The sequence below is a fragment of the Nerophis lumbriciformis genome, linkage group LG16 (genome assembly GCF_033978685.3).
Source record: "Nerophis lumbriciformis linkage group LG16, RoL_Nlum_v2.1, whole genome shotgun sequence".
Lineage (NCBI taxonomy): Eukaryota > Metazoa > Chordata > Actinopteri > Syngnathiformes > Syngnathidae > Nerophis > Nerophis lumbriciformis.
This window is the reverse complement of record NC_084563.2, coordinates 33,237,099-33,255,706: the sequence shown is the minus strand read 5'-3', so window position 1 is coordinate 33,255,706 and position 18,608 is coordinate 33,237,099. Positions and strand designations below refer to the sequence as shown.

Genomic DNA, 18,608 nt, shown 5'->3' with positions numbered 1-18,608 from the left:
AGAAGAAAAAACGCGCGGATATCACCGTACGTTTCATTTCCTGTTTACATCTGTAAAGACCACAAAATGGCTCCTACTAAGCGATCCGGTTCATAAAAAGACGCAATCTCTCCATCCGCACACGGATTACTACCGTATTTCACAGCAACTGAACCGCACTGTGGAACGGGAGCACGTACGGTGAATATTCGCACCACAGGGAATGAGAAATCATCCTTCACTGTGGTTCTAGCTTGCCATGCTAACTTCCACTCATGGTGATATTCAAAAGGAAGACCTTGCCAAAAGAGACCTTTCCAGCCGGCGTCATCATAAAAGCTAACTCGAAGGGATGGATGGATGAAGAAAAGATGAGCGAGTGGTTAAGGGAAGTTTACGCGAAGAGGCCGGGTGGCTTTTTTCACACAGCTCCGAAGGCGAACACACCTTCACTAAGACGGGCAGACAGCCTCGGACGACATACGCCAACATTTGCCAGTGGATCGTAAATGCCTGGGCAGATATTTCGGTCACAACTGTGGTCCGAGCTTTCCGGAAGGCAGGATTCACAGAACAACAGCGACACTGACTCCCGATGACTTCTACGAGACGGAACCGGCCATTTTGGATACCACGCTTGCGCAACTTTTCAATTCGGACACCGAAGACGAAGAATTCGAAGGATTTACGAATGAAGAATAACTTCAGAAGGTGAGCGCTATGTTTATTTTGTGTGTTGTGACATTAACGTTCGAGCAACATTATGTTACTATTGCTCTACACCATTTTGAATTTTACTATGTTTGTGATTGCACATTTGCGTACATTTTGGGACAGAGTTGTTAGAACGCTGGTTTTCAATATATTATTAAAGTTTGACTGAACTATCTGACTGTTTTTTTGACATTCACTTTAGCGCAGCGTTTTTTTGACATTCACTTTAGCGCAGCGTAGGCGCGGCTTATAGTCCGGGGCGGCTTATTGGTGGACAAAATTATGAAATATGTAATTCATAGAAGGTGCGGCTAATAATCCGGTGCGCCTTATAGTGCGGAAAATACGGTAACTTAAGCCGCTGAAATCCGAGGCTAATGTCGCTATATCTTGCTGTTCTATGCGCCATGTTTGTTTGTATTGGCATCACTGTGTGACGTCACAGGAAAATGGACGGGTGTATATAACGATGGTTAAAATCAGGCACTTTGAAGCTTTTTTTAGGGATATTGCGTGATGGGTAAAATTTTGAAAAAAACTTCAAAAATAAAATAAGCCACTGGGAACTGATTTTCAATGGTTTTAACCATTCTGAAATTGTGATAATGTTCCCCTTTAATAGAGACAGGACCTATTTTGTTGCTTTCGGTTGTGATTTTTATAAATATATATATATGTGCATTAATTACATTTTAATGTCCTAAAACTGTGCTTTATTTTTCTCAAATATGGACTTCCACTGTTGGTGTTAATGCACTTTGTTTCTTTTTACGCATTGAAATCAGAAAGGACTAAGGATGCCGATAAATGCTTTAAAATGTAATATCGGAAATTATCGGTATTGGTTTCAAAAAAGTAAAATGTATGACTTTTTAAAACGCCGCTGTGTACACGGACGTAGGGAGAAGTACAGAGCGTCAATAAACCTTGAAGGCACTGCCTTTGCGTGCCGGCCCAGTCACATATCTACGGCTTTTCACACACACACAAGTGAATGCAAGGCATACTTGGTCAACAGCCATACAGGTCACACTGAGGGGGGCCGTATAAACAACTTTAACACTGTTACAAATATGCGCCACACTGTGAAACCACACCAAACAAGAATGACAAACACATTTCGGGAGAACATCCGCACTGTAACACAACATAAACACAACAGAACAAATACCCAGAACCCCTTGCAGCACTAACTCTTCCGGGACGCTACAATATACCCAAAACCCTGCCACCCCAACCCCGCCCACCTCGACCTTCAAATTCCTAGCTGCTGTTTTGAGGCATGTTAAAAAAAATAATGCACTTTGTGACTTCAATAATAAATATGGCAGTGCCATGTTGGCTTCTTTTTTTTCCATAACTTGAGTTGATTTATTTTGGGAAAACTTGTTACATTGTTTAATGCATCCAGCGGGGCATCACAACAAAATTAGGCATAATAATATGTTAATTCCACGACTGTATATATCTGTATCGGTTGATATCGAAATCGGTAATTAAGAGTTGGACAATATCAGATATCGGCAAAAAAGCCATTATCGGACATCTTTAGAAAGGACGCGCCGACTTCCGGAAATACGCGTTTTTTCTGATTTCAATGCAAAAAAGACAAAGTGCTTTAACGCCGACAGTGGAAGTCCATCCATCCATCCATTTTCTACCGCTTATTCCCTTTGGGGTCGCGGGGGGCGCTGGAGTCTATCTCAGCTACAATCGGGCGGAAGGCAGGGTACACCCTGGACAAGTCGCCACCTCATCGCAGGGCCAACACAGATAGTCCATATTTGAGAAAAATAAAGCACAGTGTGAAGACATTAAAATGTCGGGACGTAGATTTTTTTTTTTATTCTTTTTTTTATTACAGACTCTGGTTTACTTGGGGTTTTTTTTTATCGATTATCGCTTTGCGCCGATGTTTTGTTTACATATGCCGAGTCAAATTTCTGTCCCCGTTTATTGCGTTTTTATTGGTCGACTTCAAAGTAATGAACTTTCCGGTACAATTTCTTAAATTTTGTTTCGCCGAAAGTTTTATCAATCACAAATACTGCATTTGCGGTATTAGGACTCCCGCCTGTTATTGTTTTCGTCATGGCCTTGTGGGCCTGCTCAGTGGCCTTGTGGTTAGAGTGTCCGTCCTGAGTTCAAACCTAGACTGTAAAAATGGGACCCCCGTTACCTCCCTGCTTGGCACTCAGCATCAAGGGTTGGAATTGGGGGTTAAATCACCAAAAAATTATTCCCGAGCACGGCCACCGCTGCTGCTCACTACTCCCCTCACCTCCCAGGGGTAAAACAAGGGGATGGGTCAAATGCAGAGGTTAATTTCACCACACCTATTGTGTGTGTGACTATCAGTGGTAATTTAACTTTATTCTTTTTTTTTTTTTTAACAATTTCTCTCATTAAATTAGGCGAAGATTCAATGAAAAGTGGCTTCAGGAGGCACTTTTCAGCAAATGGCTCACTTATGAAGATGCAAAGATATTTTGCACGCCATGTAAACGGGCTAATAAAAAAACACCTTTTTGCACTGATTTTCAAAGATCCAGCCTCACCAGGCACCAAGAAACATCATGTTACACCTTTCCTGCTTGTCTGCTCCCAGACCGTGGTCGAGGAGCGCAGGGGTCTGAGACGTTCCCTCTATTGTCGGGGGTAACACCCTCCACGTTACCCGGCAGTGGGTCCCTACAGTTCCGCTCTTTGGTTGGAATGACGAGGCCTTCGATTTGTTACAACTCTTTATGTTTTCAACAAAGCCAACCAGACATCCACCATGCTATTAACACTCCTGAACATGCTAGCGCTCCCTCTCCTAACTTGCCCACTCACTCACCCCACATACTGCCATTCTTAAAGGGGAACACACTGTTTATGGCCATCACCAAGCCAGAGATGAAATGCTAGAGACATTGAGTGCCACGCTATTACGCGATATTGACACTAACTTGCAAAATTATAAGTTTGTTAAAGTACCAATGATTGTCACACACACACACACACACACACACACACACACACACACACACACACACACACACACACACACACACACACACACACACACACACACACACACACACACACACACACACACACACACACACACACACACACACGAGGTGTGGTGAAATTTGTCCTCTGCATTTGACCCATCCCCTTTGATCACCCCCTGGGAGGTGAGGGGAGCAGTGGGCAGCAGCAATGCCGTGCCCGGGAATCATTTTTGGTGATTTAACCCCCGATTCCAATTGTTGGCATCATTTGCCATGAAAGTGTAGATGTGGCGGGTTTTAAATGACCGATGATCTACATACAGGTGAGAATAATCAATTCAGTGTGTTATATGCCCTGGCACACCATTATCATCATTTCATGACCGGATCAAAACACTTTTTACACTGAAATAAATACAATAAAAGAGTATAGAAAAAACTAGCGGCAGCGGTAAAGTTTATCTCCATGGAGGAAAGAAGAAAGTGAAAGAATGTTTAGAACTGAATACATTTACATATGCATAAAATGTGTTTTCTTAATGAGTTAAGTAAAGTTTATGACAACCTTTTTCCAAAACACAATATAGAATGTGAGATATGACAGGATAATGCACACCTTTATCATTTGTTTTCAAAACCAAAAATGTACCGTAGGACCCCATTTTTATGACTTGATGGGGTCCCTGGGACCCCATTTTGTAAATTCCTAGCGCCAACACTGAACTTTTGTCAAGGCTAGAACCAATTACTCATGTTTACATAGTTTCTTACGGGGAACTATGCTTCACTATACGAACTTTTCGGTTTATGAACCATGCTCAAGAACCAATTACCGGTACCGTATTTTTCGGACTGTAAGTCGCAGTTTTTTTTCATAGTTTGGCCGGGGGTGCGACTTATCCTCAGGTGCGACATATGTGTGAAATGATTAACACATTACCGTAAAATATCAAATAATATTATTTAGCTCATTCACGTAAGAGACTAGACATATAAGATTTCATGGGATTTAGCGATTAGGAGTGACAGATTGTTTGGTAAACGTATAGCATGTTCTATATGTTATAGTTATTTGAATGACTCTTACCATAATATGTTACATTAACATACCAGTTGGTTATTTATGCCTCATATAACGTACACTTATTCAGCCTGTTGTTCACTATTCTTTATTTATTTTAAATTGCCTTTCAAATGTCTGTTCTTGGTGTTGGCTTTTATCAAATAAAATTCCCCAAATAATGCGACTTATACGCCGAAAAATACGGTAAGTTCGTAAATCGGGTTCCACTCTAAGTCCTTAAAGGGGAACATTATCACAATTTCAGAATGGTTAAAACCATTAAAAATCAGTTCCCAGTGGCTTATTATATTTTTCGAAGTTTTTTTCAAAATTTTACCCATCACGCAATATCCGTAAAAAAAAGCTTCAAAGTGCCTGATTTTAACCATCGTTATAAACATCCGTCCATTTTCCTGTGATGTCACATAGTGAAGCCAACACAAACATGGCGGAAAGAACAGCAAGCTATAGCGACATTAGCTCGGATTCAAACTCGGATTTCAGCGGCTTAAGCGATTCAACAAATTACAAATGTTTTGAAACGGATGGTTGTAGTGTGGAGGCAGGTAGCGAAAACGAAATTGAAGAAGAAACTCAAGCTATTGAGCCATATCGGTTTGAACCGTATGCAAGCGAAACCGACGAAGACGACACGACAGCCAGCGACACGGGAGAAAGCGAGGACGAATTCGGCGATCACCTTCTAACCAACGATTGGTATGTGTTTGTTTGGCATTAAAGGAAACTAACAACTATGAACTAGGTTTACAGCATATGAAATACATTTGGCAACAACATGCACTTTGAGAGTGCAGACAGCCCAATTTTCATCAATTAATATATTCTGTAGACATACCCTCATCCGCTCTCTTTTCCTGAAAGCTGATCTGTCCAGTTTTGGAGTTGATGTCAGCAGGCTAGGGAAGCTAGGGTCGATGTGAGCCAAGACATCCAGGGGGTTTAGCTCGCTCGTCTGCGGGAACAAACTGCCGCCATTGCTTGCCGTGCTACCGAGGTCCTTTGTCCCTGAATTGCTCACACACTCCGGCAGATTCAATGGGGGTCTGGCGGCAGATTACTTTGACTTTATCGTTGGAAATGCATCTGCTTTGAGTGTCGCAGGATATCCACACATTCTTGCCATCTCTGTCGTAGCATAGCTTTCGTCGGTAAAGTGTGCAGAACAACCGTCCAATTTCTTGCCACTTTCGCATCTTTGGGCCACTGGTGCAACTTGAATCCGTCCCTGTTTGTGTTGTTACACCCTCCGACAACACACCGACGAGGCATGATGTCTCCAAGGTACGGAAAACAGTCGAAAAAAACGGAAAATAACAGTGCTGATTTGACTCGGTGTTTGAGAAAATGGCGGATTGCTTCCCGATATGACGTCACGTTGTGACGTCATCGCTCCAAGAGCGAATATTAGAAAGGCGTTTAATTCACCAAAATTCACCCATTTAGAGTTTGGAAATCGGTTAAAAAAATATATGGTCTTTTTTCTGCAACATCAAGGTATACCGTATTTTCCGCACTATAAGGCGCACCGGATTATTAGCCGCACCTTCTATGAATTACATATTTCATAATTTTGTCCACCAATAAGCCGCCCCGGACTATAAGCCGCGCCTACGCTGCGCTAAAGTGAATGTCAAAAAAACGCTGCGCTAAAGTGAATGTCAAAAAAACAGTCAGATAGTTCAGTCAAACTTTAATAATATATTGAAAACCAGCGTTCTAACAACTCTGTCCCAAAATGTACGCAAATGTGCAATCACAAACATAGTAAAATTCAAAATGGTGTAGAGCAATAAATAGCAACATAATGTTGCTCGAACGTTAATGTCACAACACACAAAATAAACATAGCGCTCACCTTCTGAAGTTATTCTTCATTCGTAAATCCTTCGAATTCTTCGTCTTCGGTGTCCGAATTGAAAAGTTGCGCAAGCGTGGGATCCAAAAATGGCCGGCTCTGCCTCGTCGAAGTCATCGGATTCAGTGTCGCTGTTGTTGTGCAGCAGTTCTGTGAATCCTGCCTTCCGGAAAGCTCGGACCACAGTTGTGACCGAAACTATCTGCCCAGGCATTTACGATCCACTGGCAGATGTTGGCGTATGTCGACCGGCGCTATCTGCCCGTCTTAGTGAAGGTGTGTTCGCCTTCGGAGCTGTGTGAAAAAAGCCACCCGGCCTCTTCGCGTAAACTTCCCTTAACCACTCGCTCATCTTTTCTTCATCCATCCATCCCTTCGAGTTAGCTTTTATGATGACGCCGGCTGGAAAGGTCTCTTTTGGCAAGGTCTTCCTTTTGAATATCACCATGGGTGGAAGTTAGCATGGCAAGCTAGAACCACAGTGAAGGATGACTTCTCATTCCCTGTGGTGCGAATATTCACCGTACGTGCTCCCGTTCCACAGTGCGGTTCACAGGAATATCAGCTGTGAAATACGGTAGTAATCCGTGTGCGGATGGAGAGATTGCGTCTTTTTATGAACCGGATCGCTTAGTAGGAGCCATTTTGTGGTCTTTACAGATGTAAACAGGAAATGAAACGTACGGTGATATCCGCGCGTTTTTTCTTCTTCTTCCGGGGGCGGGTGAAGCGCTTCCTGTTCTATGGGGGCGGGTGCTTTCCTTGGCGGTTGCTTGCGTAGAAGAAGAAGCGCTTCCTGTTCTACCGGGAAAAAAGATGGCGGCTGTTTACCGAAGTTGCGAGACCGAAACTTTATGAAAATGAATCGTAATAAAGCGCACCGGGTTATAAGGCGCACTGTCAGCTTTTGAGAAAAATTGTGGTTTTTAGGTGCGCCTTATAGTGCGGAAAATACGGTATATTGATGCTTACATAGGTCTGGTGATAATGTTCCCCTTTAAATAGTCCTTCTACAGAGGATCTTATGCATCTAAATAATCTATGACTTAATGTACTCCTATAGCAGACCTGGGCAAAATGCGGCCCGTTATGATTTTCAATCCTTTAACATCAAAACTGTAGCCTCCATTATGATGTGCAGTGCTGTTTTTAACATACCGTAAGTGTTGAACTATAGAAAGTATTTCAATGGTTGAAATCTGCGCTTTTGAGTGTTATACAATGCTGTTAAGTTATTGTGGCTCAATTTGCCTTATTTTTTATCTTAATGTATTATTATTTAATATATATTTTTGTTTTAGTTGCTTAAGAGATATTCCTGGCTCTGAATTTGCTCATTGCTATTTTTACGTTTTTGTGCATTATTTGTTGCCGTCATCACTAAACGAACAGGTTACTCAGCAGTTACTCGGTACTTGAGTAGTTTTTTCAGAACATACTTTTTACTTTTACTCAAGTAAATATTTGGGTGACTACTCCTTACTTTTGCTTGAGTAATAAATCTCTAAAGCAGGGGTGCTCATTACGTCGATCGCGAGCTACCGGTCGATCTCGGAGGGTGTGTCAGTCGATCACCAGCCAGGCATTAAAAAAATAGTCCTAAAAATGAGCGATCATAAATCTTCACTATGACGTCACTTTCGTCACTTGATTGACTTTCACGGCACCCGAAGGTCTTCTGAGATGACGCTGGCTGCTGCCAGCTCAGTAAAATTACAGACAGGAAGGCGAGAAACACTTTATTTCAACAGACTGGCGCCGTACCTGTCGTCAAAACTCCAAAGACCGACTGAACAGTTGCACAGTTGCGCTAATAAAATAAGAGTCTCAGAAAGCTGGCGTGCACAAGCTAGCAAGCTACGGAGTTTGCCGACAATGTATTTCTTGTAAAGTGTATACAAAGGAGTACGGAAGCTGGACAAATAAGATGCCAAAAACCAACCACTTTCATGTGGTACTGGACAGAAAGGAGGACTTTTTTTCTCCTCCATTCGAAAATGCGGACGTATCAGCACCACTGTCCAATCAATGCAAGTCATCAGAATCAGGTAATACACCAACGTATATTCTTGTCTTCATGAAAGAAAGGAATCTATATGTGTTAAACATGCTTGTATTATCTTTAAACACCTTTAACTTGTTAACAATATTAACTATATGTGTTAAACATGCTTGTATTATCTTTAAACACCTTTAAGTTGTTAACAATATTAACTATATGTATTAAACATTCTTGTATTATCATTAAACACCTTTAATGTATTAACAATATTAACTATGTGTTAAACATGCTTGTATTATCATCAAACACCTTTATTTTGTTAACAATATTAACTATATGTGTTAAACATGCTTGCATTATCTTTAAATACCTTTAACTTGTTAACAATATTAACTATATGTATTAAACATGCTTGCATTATCATTAAACACCTTTAACTTGTTAACAAAAACATATATTTAATAAATAAGTAAATATAAATTATATATATGAATGAGGTAGATCCCCACGACTTGATCAACTGAAAAGTAGCTCGTCTGCAGAAAAAGTGTGAGCACCCCTGATCTAAAGTAACAGTACTCTTACTTGAGTACACTCTACCCACCTCTGGTGTCGCTCCATCGTCATGTTGTTCGCTAGTTATGCTAGTTAGGTAGCATCACTTCAATGACAACAAAGCAGCGCGTTGCTGGACTAGTAGTGACGTCACATTATGTGCACTTTCATTCAAAACACAAAACGGCGGCAAAGACGATATTTTTTCGGCCGTGAACGCGCACTGACCAACTAGCTTAAAACTTGCCGTTTTAGCACAAAGTTACAGACAAAACTTCTCCACTCACGTCCTTGTTGGCGGCGTCCGGCTTGAAGAGGTTGAATCTCTGCAGTCTCGCTTTCATCCCATCCGCCATAAAGCTTCCAACACTCGGCGACTTTGTACTCCGACTTCACTTCATTCCAAAACTTTGATAATGTCGCTTCTTTTTTTTACCCCAACAACAACCAGGGGCGTCACTATGGCTGACAAAGTTGGCGATGGTGTGGCCACGTGACATCCGGGTTGTACCTTTCAAAGTAAGACCACCTTTCGCGCTTTCCATCGCTCTTTAGTTTTGTTCTGAAACGGCTCCACTTCCGTCTTTGGTCCGGATAACACCTTGTCGGTTGTGTGTGTACAGCGGCTAAAGGACAACAACTCCGAATTCCGTCGGAAAGTTTACAAATGGACGGTTGGGCGGGTAGTCATTTTCCAACCCGGAACCAAGCAGACATTTTCGCGTCATTTTTGACGTGCGTGGTTTTGGTAAAGACTAGAGATGTCCGATAATATCGGTATCGTTTTTTTTTTTTATTAAATCAACATAAAAAACACAAGATACACTTACAATTAGTACACTAACCCAAACCCCCCCCCCCCCCCCCCCCCCCATTTACACTCATTCACACAAAAGGGTTTTTTTCTGTTATTAATTGGTTCCTACTAGGGATGTCCGATAATGGCTTTTTGCCGATTTTCCGATATTGTCCAACTCTTTAATTACCGATACCGATATCAACCGATATATACAGTCGTGGAATTAACATATTATTATGCCTAATTTGGACAACCAGGTCTGGTGAAGATAAGGTCCTTTTTTTTAAAAATTAATAAAATAAAATAAGATAAATAAATTAAAAACATTTTCTCGAATTAAAATGAAAGTAAAACAATATAAAAACAGTTACATAAAAACTATTAATTAATGAAAATTAGTAAAATTAACTGTTAAAGGTTAGTACTATTAGTGGACCAGCAGCACGCACAATATATACAGTCGTGGAATTAAAACATTATTATGCCTAATTTGGACAACCAGATCTGGTGAAGATAAGGTCCTTTTTTTTAAAATTCATAAAATAAAATAAGATAAATAAATTAAAAACATTTTCTTGAATTAAAAAAAAGTAAAACAATATAAAAACAGATACATAGAAACTATTAATTAATGAAAATGAGTAAAATTAACTGTTAAAGGTTAGTACTATTAGTGGACCAGCAGCACGCACAATATATACAGTCGTAGAATTAAAACATTATTATGCCTAATTTGGACAACCAGGTCTGGTGAAGATAAGGTCCTTTTTAAAAAAAATTAAAAAATAAAATAAAATAAGATAAATAAATTAAAAACATTTTCTTGAATAAAAAAGAAAGTACAACAATATAAAAACATTTACATTGAAACTAGTAATTAATGAAAATGAGTAAAATTAACTGTTAAAGGTTAGTACTATTAGTGGACCAGCAGCACGCACAATCATGTGTGCTTACGGACTGTATCCCTTGCAGACTGTATTGATATATATTGATATATAATTTAGGAACCAGAATATTAATAACAGAAAGAAACAACCCTTTTGTGTGAATGAGAGTGAATGGGGGAGGGAGGTTTTTTTGGGTTGGTGCACTAAATGTAAGTGTATCTTGTGTTTTTTATGTTGATTTAATAAAAAAAAAACAACAAAAAAAACGATACCGATAATTTAAAAAAAACGATACCGATAGTTTCCGATATCACATTTTAACGCATTTTTCGGACATCTCTAGTTCCTACATTATATATCAATATATATCAATAGTCTGCAAGGGATACAGTCCGTAAGCACACTGCTGGTCCACTAATAGTACTAACCTTTAACAGTTAATTTTACTCATTTTCATGAATTACGAGTTTCTATGTAACTATTTTTATATTGTTTTACTTTCTTTTTTATTCAAGAAAATGTTTTTAATTTATCTTATTTTATTATTATTTTAAAAAAAGGACCTTATCTTCACCATACCTGGTTGCCCAAATTAGGCATAATAATGTGTTAATTCCACGACTGTATATATCGGTTGATATCGGTATCGGTATCGACAATTAAAGAGTTGGACAATATCGGAATATCGGATATCGGCAAATTATTAAATTATCGGACATCCCTAGTAAAGACGTTATAATTAATGGGACGACATAAAAAAATACCACAATTCTGGTGTACTTCATCATTCTACACGTTTTACAACTGTTAATGTTATTAAAACGTTCCTATCCTGGCTATAGCTACAAAAAAATAAAGCTTCACGATAGTAACAATTTAGCGCCAATAATTCAGTAAACAATTAGTGGTGTATTTAACAATGGTGCAAATATTACTAGAAACAAAGTGGGTAAACAGTGACACCTAGTGGCAGTAGAGTATGCTTCGTTAGAATAGAATGGACTTTATTGTCATTATATTTGCATATAACGAGATTAAGGACTCCAATTTAAGGTGCGGTAGCGGGAACAAATATGGGGTAAAAATAAATTACACAAGAGGCAATAAAGAAAAAACTAACAATTGAAATAAACAGACTACTATCCAATGAAAATAATACGCAATCCTGTACAATATACAAAACACTATAGAAATACAAAATACTGTACAATATACAGAACAAGACAAGAGTACCGGAGTAATAAATAATCAGTGTCGGACGTATTGCACTCGAAGGGTAATATTGCACAGTAGGGTATTAGGGTAGGATATTGTATAGGGGTGAAGTATTATTATAAGTTAGAGTTCAAGATGGTGACAGCTCTGGGAAAGAAGCTGTCTCTAAGCCTGTTTGTTCTGGCTCTGATGCACCTGCCCGATGGTAGCAGGTGATGCTTTTTGCTCTGTTGAGGCAACGGGAGTTGTGTAAATCCTTCAGGGAAGGGAGGGGGCAGCCGATGATTTTTTGTGCAGACTTTATGACCCTCTGAATCGCCTGTTTGTCTGCTTCAGTGCAGCTGGCGTACCACCCTGTTATGCAGTACGTCAGCAGGCTCTCGACAGCCGAGCGATAGAAGGTCACCATCAGCTGCCTCTCCAGTCTGTTCTTCCTCAGCACCCTCAGGAAGTGGAGTCTCCGCTGGGCCTTCCGGATGACCGCAGTTGTATTTTGGGTCCAGGAGAGGTCAGCAGATATGAGGGTGCCGAGGAACTTGAAGGAGCTGACTCTCTCCACCTCCTCGATGTAGAGGGGGCGCTATGTTGAAATTGCTGTTTTTTTCTTTTTGAGGCCCTAAACCAGTGGTGTGATAATAATTAAAGATAAAAGTAATTTTTTATTTACTTTCCCTAAATATCTAAAAGTATTCATATTCTCTTCGTGTCATATTATGCTCGTTCCAGTGCTGTTGTTTTTAGGTTAGAGTTTTTATCCAATCAGAATTCAGCTAGCTTATGTTGCCATGCTGTACCAAATCAGCCCGAAGCCTTCAGAATCAACAATGCTGGCGTCTGCAGTGTAAGTGTTCGGGGACATACAGTTGATAGACAGTTGCCATAACCAATCAGATCACGCGTTGTTGTCAGTAAGGCCTTCTAGGTGGCCTCAGGCAGATTTATAGTGAAGTTATGAGCCAGGTAACATAAGAACTCCCTTACCCAGAATGCCACAGCATGCGCAGTAGCCCCGTTTAGGTTGAACGTAGACATGCCGGCAGCGGGATGTTTTTGATGAGCACGCTGTGGAGTAAACTTTTAAGAAGTCAGCCAACACGCCTCGTCTGCATCTTTTATGATTAGACAAGACACACACATGTATTTGCAAGGCCATTTTCAAGAAGGATATTTAAAGAGAAACTACAATCTTGTGAGACCATGTCGGCCAACCCCGGAAGCTAGCTCAGCTGTCGGTGAGATGTGAGTTCAGATATTTTATTTCTTGATTTTTTTTCACGTTTAAATTGTTTTTAGCAATTTTAATTGTGACAGTACCACATAAAAAATGTGCGAGATCTTGCAAAACATTTTTTGTGGTGGGTCGAGTTGTTGGGTAGGACGCAACTGCATGACTACTACGGTGCCTTTATCGCCCCCTTGTGGCGAAAAATTATAACTCTAACTTACGGCTACTTACGCCAATTATCCTGTCATTTTGTTGGGTGGGACGCAACTGCATAACTATTACGGTGCCTTTATCGCCCCCTAGTGGTGAAAAATCATAACTCTCAGAACTTCCATCCACTTATGCCCATCATCCTGTCATTTTTTATGGTGAGTCGGGTTGTTGGGTAGGACGCAACTGCATGACTACTACGGTGCCTTTATCGCCCCTTTGTGGTGAAAAATTCTAACTCTCATAACTACCGTCCACATAATCCAATCTTTTCAAAAATATTTTATGGTGGGTCGGGGTGTTGGGTAGGACGCAACTGCATAACTACTATGGTTCCTTTATCGCCCCCTTGTGGTGAAAAATTATAACTCTCATAACTACCGTCCACATAATCCAATCTTTCCAAAAATATTTCATGGTGGGTCGGGGTGTTGGGTAGGACGCAACTGCATAATGTCGGAGGCAGATATTTACATATATCCATATTTAAGTGTTACTTCTTTACTTTCATAGTCATATAACAAAACACCTAGTGTTCTTCCTGTTCTCTTTTGGTTGTCTGCAAGTACTGTGTGTCAACCTTGATTTTGTGGTATGCAGGGAGTAGCCATAACTCCTTTCTCTTATCTGTTCCTGTGCCCAGCTGAGGAGGACAAGGGGTATGTGTTCGGGCTGGAGGAAGGGACAACGAGGGTGGGAGCAAGAGACACTTTATAGATGAGAAGGTTTCCGTATTTTAGATTAGACCATTTTAGCTGCGCTAGTGAACGCTTCTGTACTGGATTGGTCTCACGTTTATTTTCAAAGCTTTGAAAATAAATCACAAAATACCCATTCTGTCTGGTGGTCAAATTGAACTCAGCTTATGTGTCATCAAAAGAACTTGGGAGTGACCAGCAACTTAAATTCCCTGGGAGGAACATCTGGTCCTAAAGCAACAATAACTACTACGGTTCCTTTATCGCCCCCTTGTGGTGAAAAAGTATAACTCTCATAACTGCCGTCCACATGCTCCAATCTTCCTGAATATTTTTTGGGAGGTTTGGGTTGTTGGGTGGGACTCAACGACATTACTACAGCAGCGCCTGTATCGCCTACTAGTGGTGAAATATTCTAACTCTCTTGAAGGTGGTTTGAATGTTGTTGAAGAATGTGGGGATTGTGGAAGTTTGAAAAATGGCCAATTCATTTTGAATGGGGAAAATGCTCCCGGCCCAAAAAAAAAGAATTATGGGAAATCTGGGAATTAAAAAAAAAAAAATTGTTGAAGTAGAGCACACAATTCCTGAACAGGAAGTTGGAACAGTTTGAATCAGTTGAAAAATGTGGGAGGAGTAGTCACCAGAAAAAAGGGTGCAAACAGGGATTTGGAAAACCAGGAATTCTGGAAAATCCTGGAATTTTTTGGAAATTGGAAAAAGGGTAGTTTGAATTTCCAGAATGGTGGAATGTGTTGAAGTCAGAATGATTTGAATCGGTTAAAAAATGTGGAAAGTTTGAAAAATGGCCAATTCATTTTTGAAAAGGGAAAATGCAAAAAAAAAAAAAAAAAGGAATTGTGGGAAATCCGGGAATTAAAAAAAAAATAATTGTTGAAATAGAGCACACAATTCCTGAACAGGAAGTTGGAACAGTTTGAATCAGATGAAAAATGTGGGAATTGTGGAAGAATGTCCAATTCATTTCAATGGGAATTTCAGAAAAATTGGGAATTTTGGGAAAAGTGGGAATTTTTTTGAAAACGCTAAAACACTTGAATGTTCTGAATGAGTTGAAATGGTTGGTGTTGAAATTTTTCAAATCGGTCGAGAAATGTTGAAGTAGTAACATGTTGAATTGAGAAATGGTGTTACGGAATTCCTGGAATTTCGCGAAAACCAGGAATTTTTCCAGTTCAAAAAACAACTTTGTTTTTTGTCCTGATTAAGAGGAATGTTTTGACGGTGGAACGGTTGAAGTGGGTTGAAAAATGTGGGAGGAGTAGTCGCCAGAAAAAAGGGTAGGAAAAAGGGCTTTGGAAAACCAGGAATTCTGGAAAATCCTGGAATTTTTTGGAAATTGGAAAAAGGGTAGTTTCAATTTCCAGGATGGTGGAATGTGTTAAAGGCAGAATAGTTTGAATCGGTTGAAAAATGTGGAAATGGGGGAAGTTTGAAAAATGGCCAATTCATTCTGAATGGGAAAAATGGCCCGGAAAAACCTGGAATTCTGGGAAATCTGGGAATTTTTGGAATTTGTCAAGGGAAAGCCTTTACTGCTTTGGAGCATTCAAACAATAATAAATAAACTAAACGAAATGAGCTCGTGGGAACATACTTTTTCCCACCCTTCCAGTACAAATGATTCCCGGGCGAGGCCACCACTGCTGCTCACTGCTCCCCTCACCTCCCGGGGGGTGAACAAGGGGATGGGTCAAATGCAGAGGACAAATTTCACCACACCTAGTGTGTGCGTGTGACAATCATTGGTACTTTAACTTTAACTTTATGTTGTCAAAAAGGTGCGTCTATTTCCTGTCAACATGCTTATAGTCTAACACTTGTGCACAAGGACTTCATACGTAACCTCTGTGTGTGTGTGTGTGGGGGGGGGTGTATCATCAGGCTGACCACCTGTCCCTCAACTTTGTCACACTGACATTGTCAGTCACACACACACACACACACACACACACACACACACACACACACACACACACACACACACACACACACACACACACACACACACACTCTTGTATTTGTTACCTTCTTGAGACCTGAGAAAAATTCCTCCCTCTTTAGGACCAGCCTTTCTAGATATATAAAGATGTGTATTGACAACATTAATAATATATACATACTATGCAAATATAAAAAAGCTTGTTGTGAAAAATGAGTTGGAATTTCACAAGAAAAAGGTCACAATTTCACAAGAAAAACTTAGAATTTTGGCAGTATTATAATAAAAGTCATCATTTTACTCAACGCAAGTCAAAATTTTACAAGAAAAACGGAACATGTGTGCAATGTTATGATAAAAGTTGGAATTTTACTCAATAACAGTCGCAATTTTACAAGAGCTTCAAATTTTGGCAATTTTATAAAAAGAGTCGTAATTTTACTCGACAAAAGTCACAATTTTAGAAGAAAACTTTACAATTTTGGCAGTATTATAATAATAATCGTAATTTTACTTGGCAAAAGTCATAATTTTACTCCAAAAATGTCACGATTTTACAAGAACAACAAAAATTGCCAATTTTGTGATAAAAGTCAGAATTGTATATGACAAATATCACCCTTTTGCATTAAAAAGTAATTATTTTACATTAAAAAAATATTTTTTTTTACGAGAAAGAATTGCAGTATTACAGAAACAGAAAGAATATGAGAACTTGTTCACAATTTTATAAGAAAAAAGTCGACATATTATAACAAAAAGACTGCTTTTAGTTCTTTTCTTTTTTTTGTTGAATTTTTTCTTTGTAATTGGTTTTTAATCTTCATTATTTACTTCTAGTTATTACAGTATGTCTCTATATACATATTTATTTAATTTTTTTAGGAATACATTTTGGCCAAAGGAGGCGCATTTCAATTTCTTACACGCACTTGTTATTTCATATGTTGACCAGAGGGGGAGCACTTTTAAAAGCGACACACAGTCAATTAGAAAAATCCCTCCTTTTTGGGACCACCCTCATTTTGAAAGATGTCACCAGCAGGGGTGCAAATGAGACATTCTCTATTAGATGCAATGTTATTGGGACCATGATTTATGTCATCACTTGTTCACACCTCCTCATATGGAAGATACTTTTCCTTCTCGGTGTCTCAAGAAGGGTAGAAATACAACACACACACACGCACACACACACACACACACACACACACACACACACACACACACACACACACACACACACACACACACACACACACACACACACACACACACACACACACACATTCTTGTATTTCTTACCTTCTTGAGACCTGAGAAAAATGCCTCCCTCTTTAGGACCACCCTTTCTAGATATATAAAGATTAGTATTGACAACATTAATAATATATACATACTATGCACATATAAAAAAGCTTGTTGTGAAAAATAAGTTGGAATTTCACAAGAAAAAAAAAAGGTCACAATTTCACAAGAAAAATTTAAATTTTTGGCAGTATTATAATAAAAGTCGTCATTTTACTCAACGCAAGTCAAAATTTTACAAGAAAAACTGAACATTTGTGCAATGTTATGATAAAAGTTGGAATTTTACTCAATAACAGTCGCAATTTTACAAGAAAAGCTTAAAATGTTGGCAATTTTATGAAAGGAGTCGTAATTTTACTCGACAAGTCACAATTTTATAAGAAAACGTAAAATTTCTGGCAATATTATAATAATAATAATCGTAATTTTACTTGGCAAAATTATGAAAAAAGTCATCATTTTACTTCAAAAATTTCACTATTTTACAAGAACAACAAAAATTGGCAATATTGTGATAAAAGTCAGAATTTTATATGACAATTGTCACTATTTTGCATTACAAAGTAATTATTTTACATTTAAAAAATAGATATTGTTTTTACAAGAAAATATTGCAATATCACAGAAACAGAAAGAATATGAGAAATTGTTCCCAATTTTATAAGAAAAAAGTCGACATATTGTGAGAAAAAGACTGCTTTTAGTTCTTTTCTTTTTTTTTTTGTAATTGGTTTTTAATCTTCATTATTTACTTCTAGTTATTAGAGTATGTCTCTATATACATATTTATTAAATTTTTTTAGAAATAAATTTTGGCCAAAGGAGGCGCATTTCAATTTCTTACACGCACTTGTTATTTCATATGTTGACCAGAGGGGGAGCACTTTTAAAAGCGACACAAAGTCAATTAGAAAAATCCCTTCTTTTTGGGACCACCCTCATTTTGATAGATGTCATCAGCAGGGGTGCAAATGAGACATTCTCTATTAGATGCAATGTTATTGGGACCATGATTTATGTCATCACTTGTTCACACCTCCTCATATGAAAGATACTTTTCCTTCTTGGTGTCTCAAGAAGGGTAGAAATGTTGGAATTTTACTCAATAA

General features: G+C 38.9%; 1 protein-coding gene across 3 annotated transcripts in view; it reads right to left on the bottom strand.

The window, feature by feature from the left end:
* The window catches only part of tbc1d1 (TBC1 (tre-2/USP6, BUB2, cdc16) domain family, member 1), a 179,952-nt gene that overhangs the window by 156,509 nt on the left and 4,835 nt on the right, over window positions 1-18,608 (bottom strand). Inside the window, exon 1 of one of the 3 annotated variants that reach the window (XM_061977038.1) lies at window positions 9,476-9,892. The exons of the other annotated variants lie outside the window; for them this stretch is intronic. Coding sequence (XP_061833022.1) covers window positions 9,476-9,544 — 69 coding nt within the window. The 5' untranslated portion in view covers window positions 9,545-9,892. Of the gene's footprint in view, window positions 1-9,475; window positions 9,893-18,608 lie in introns of those variants that run through there. 3 annotated transcript variants of the gene reach the window in all.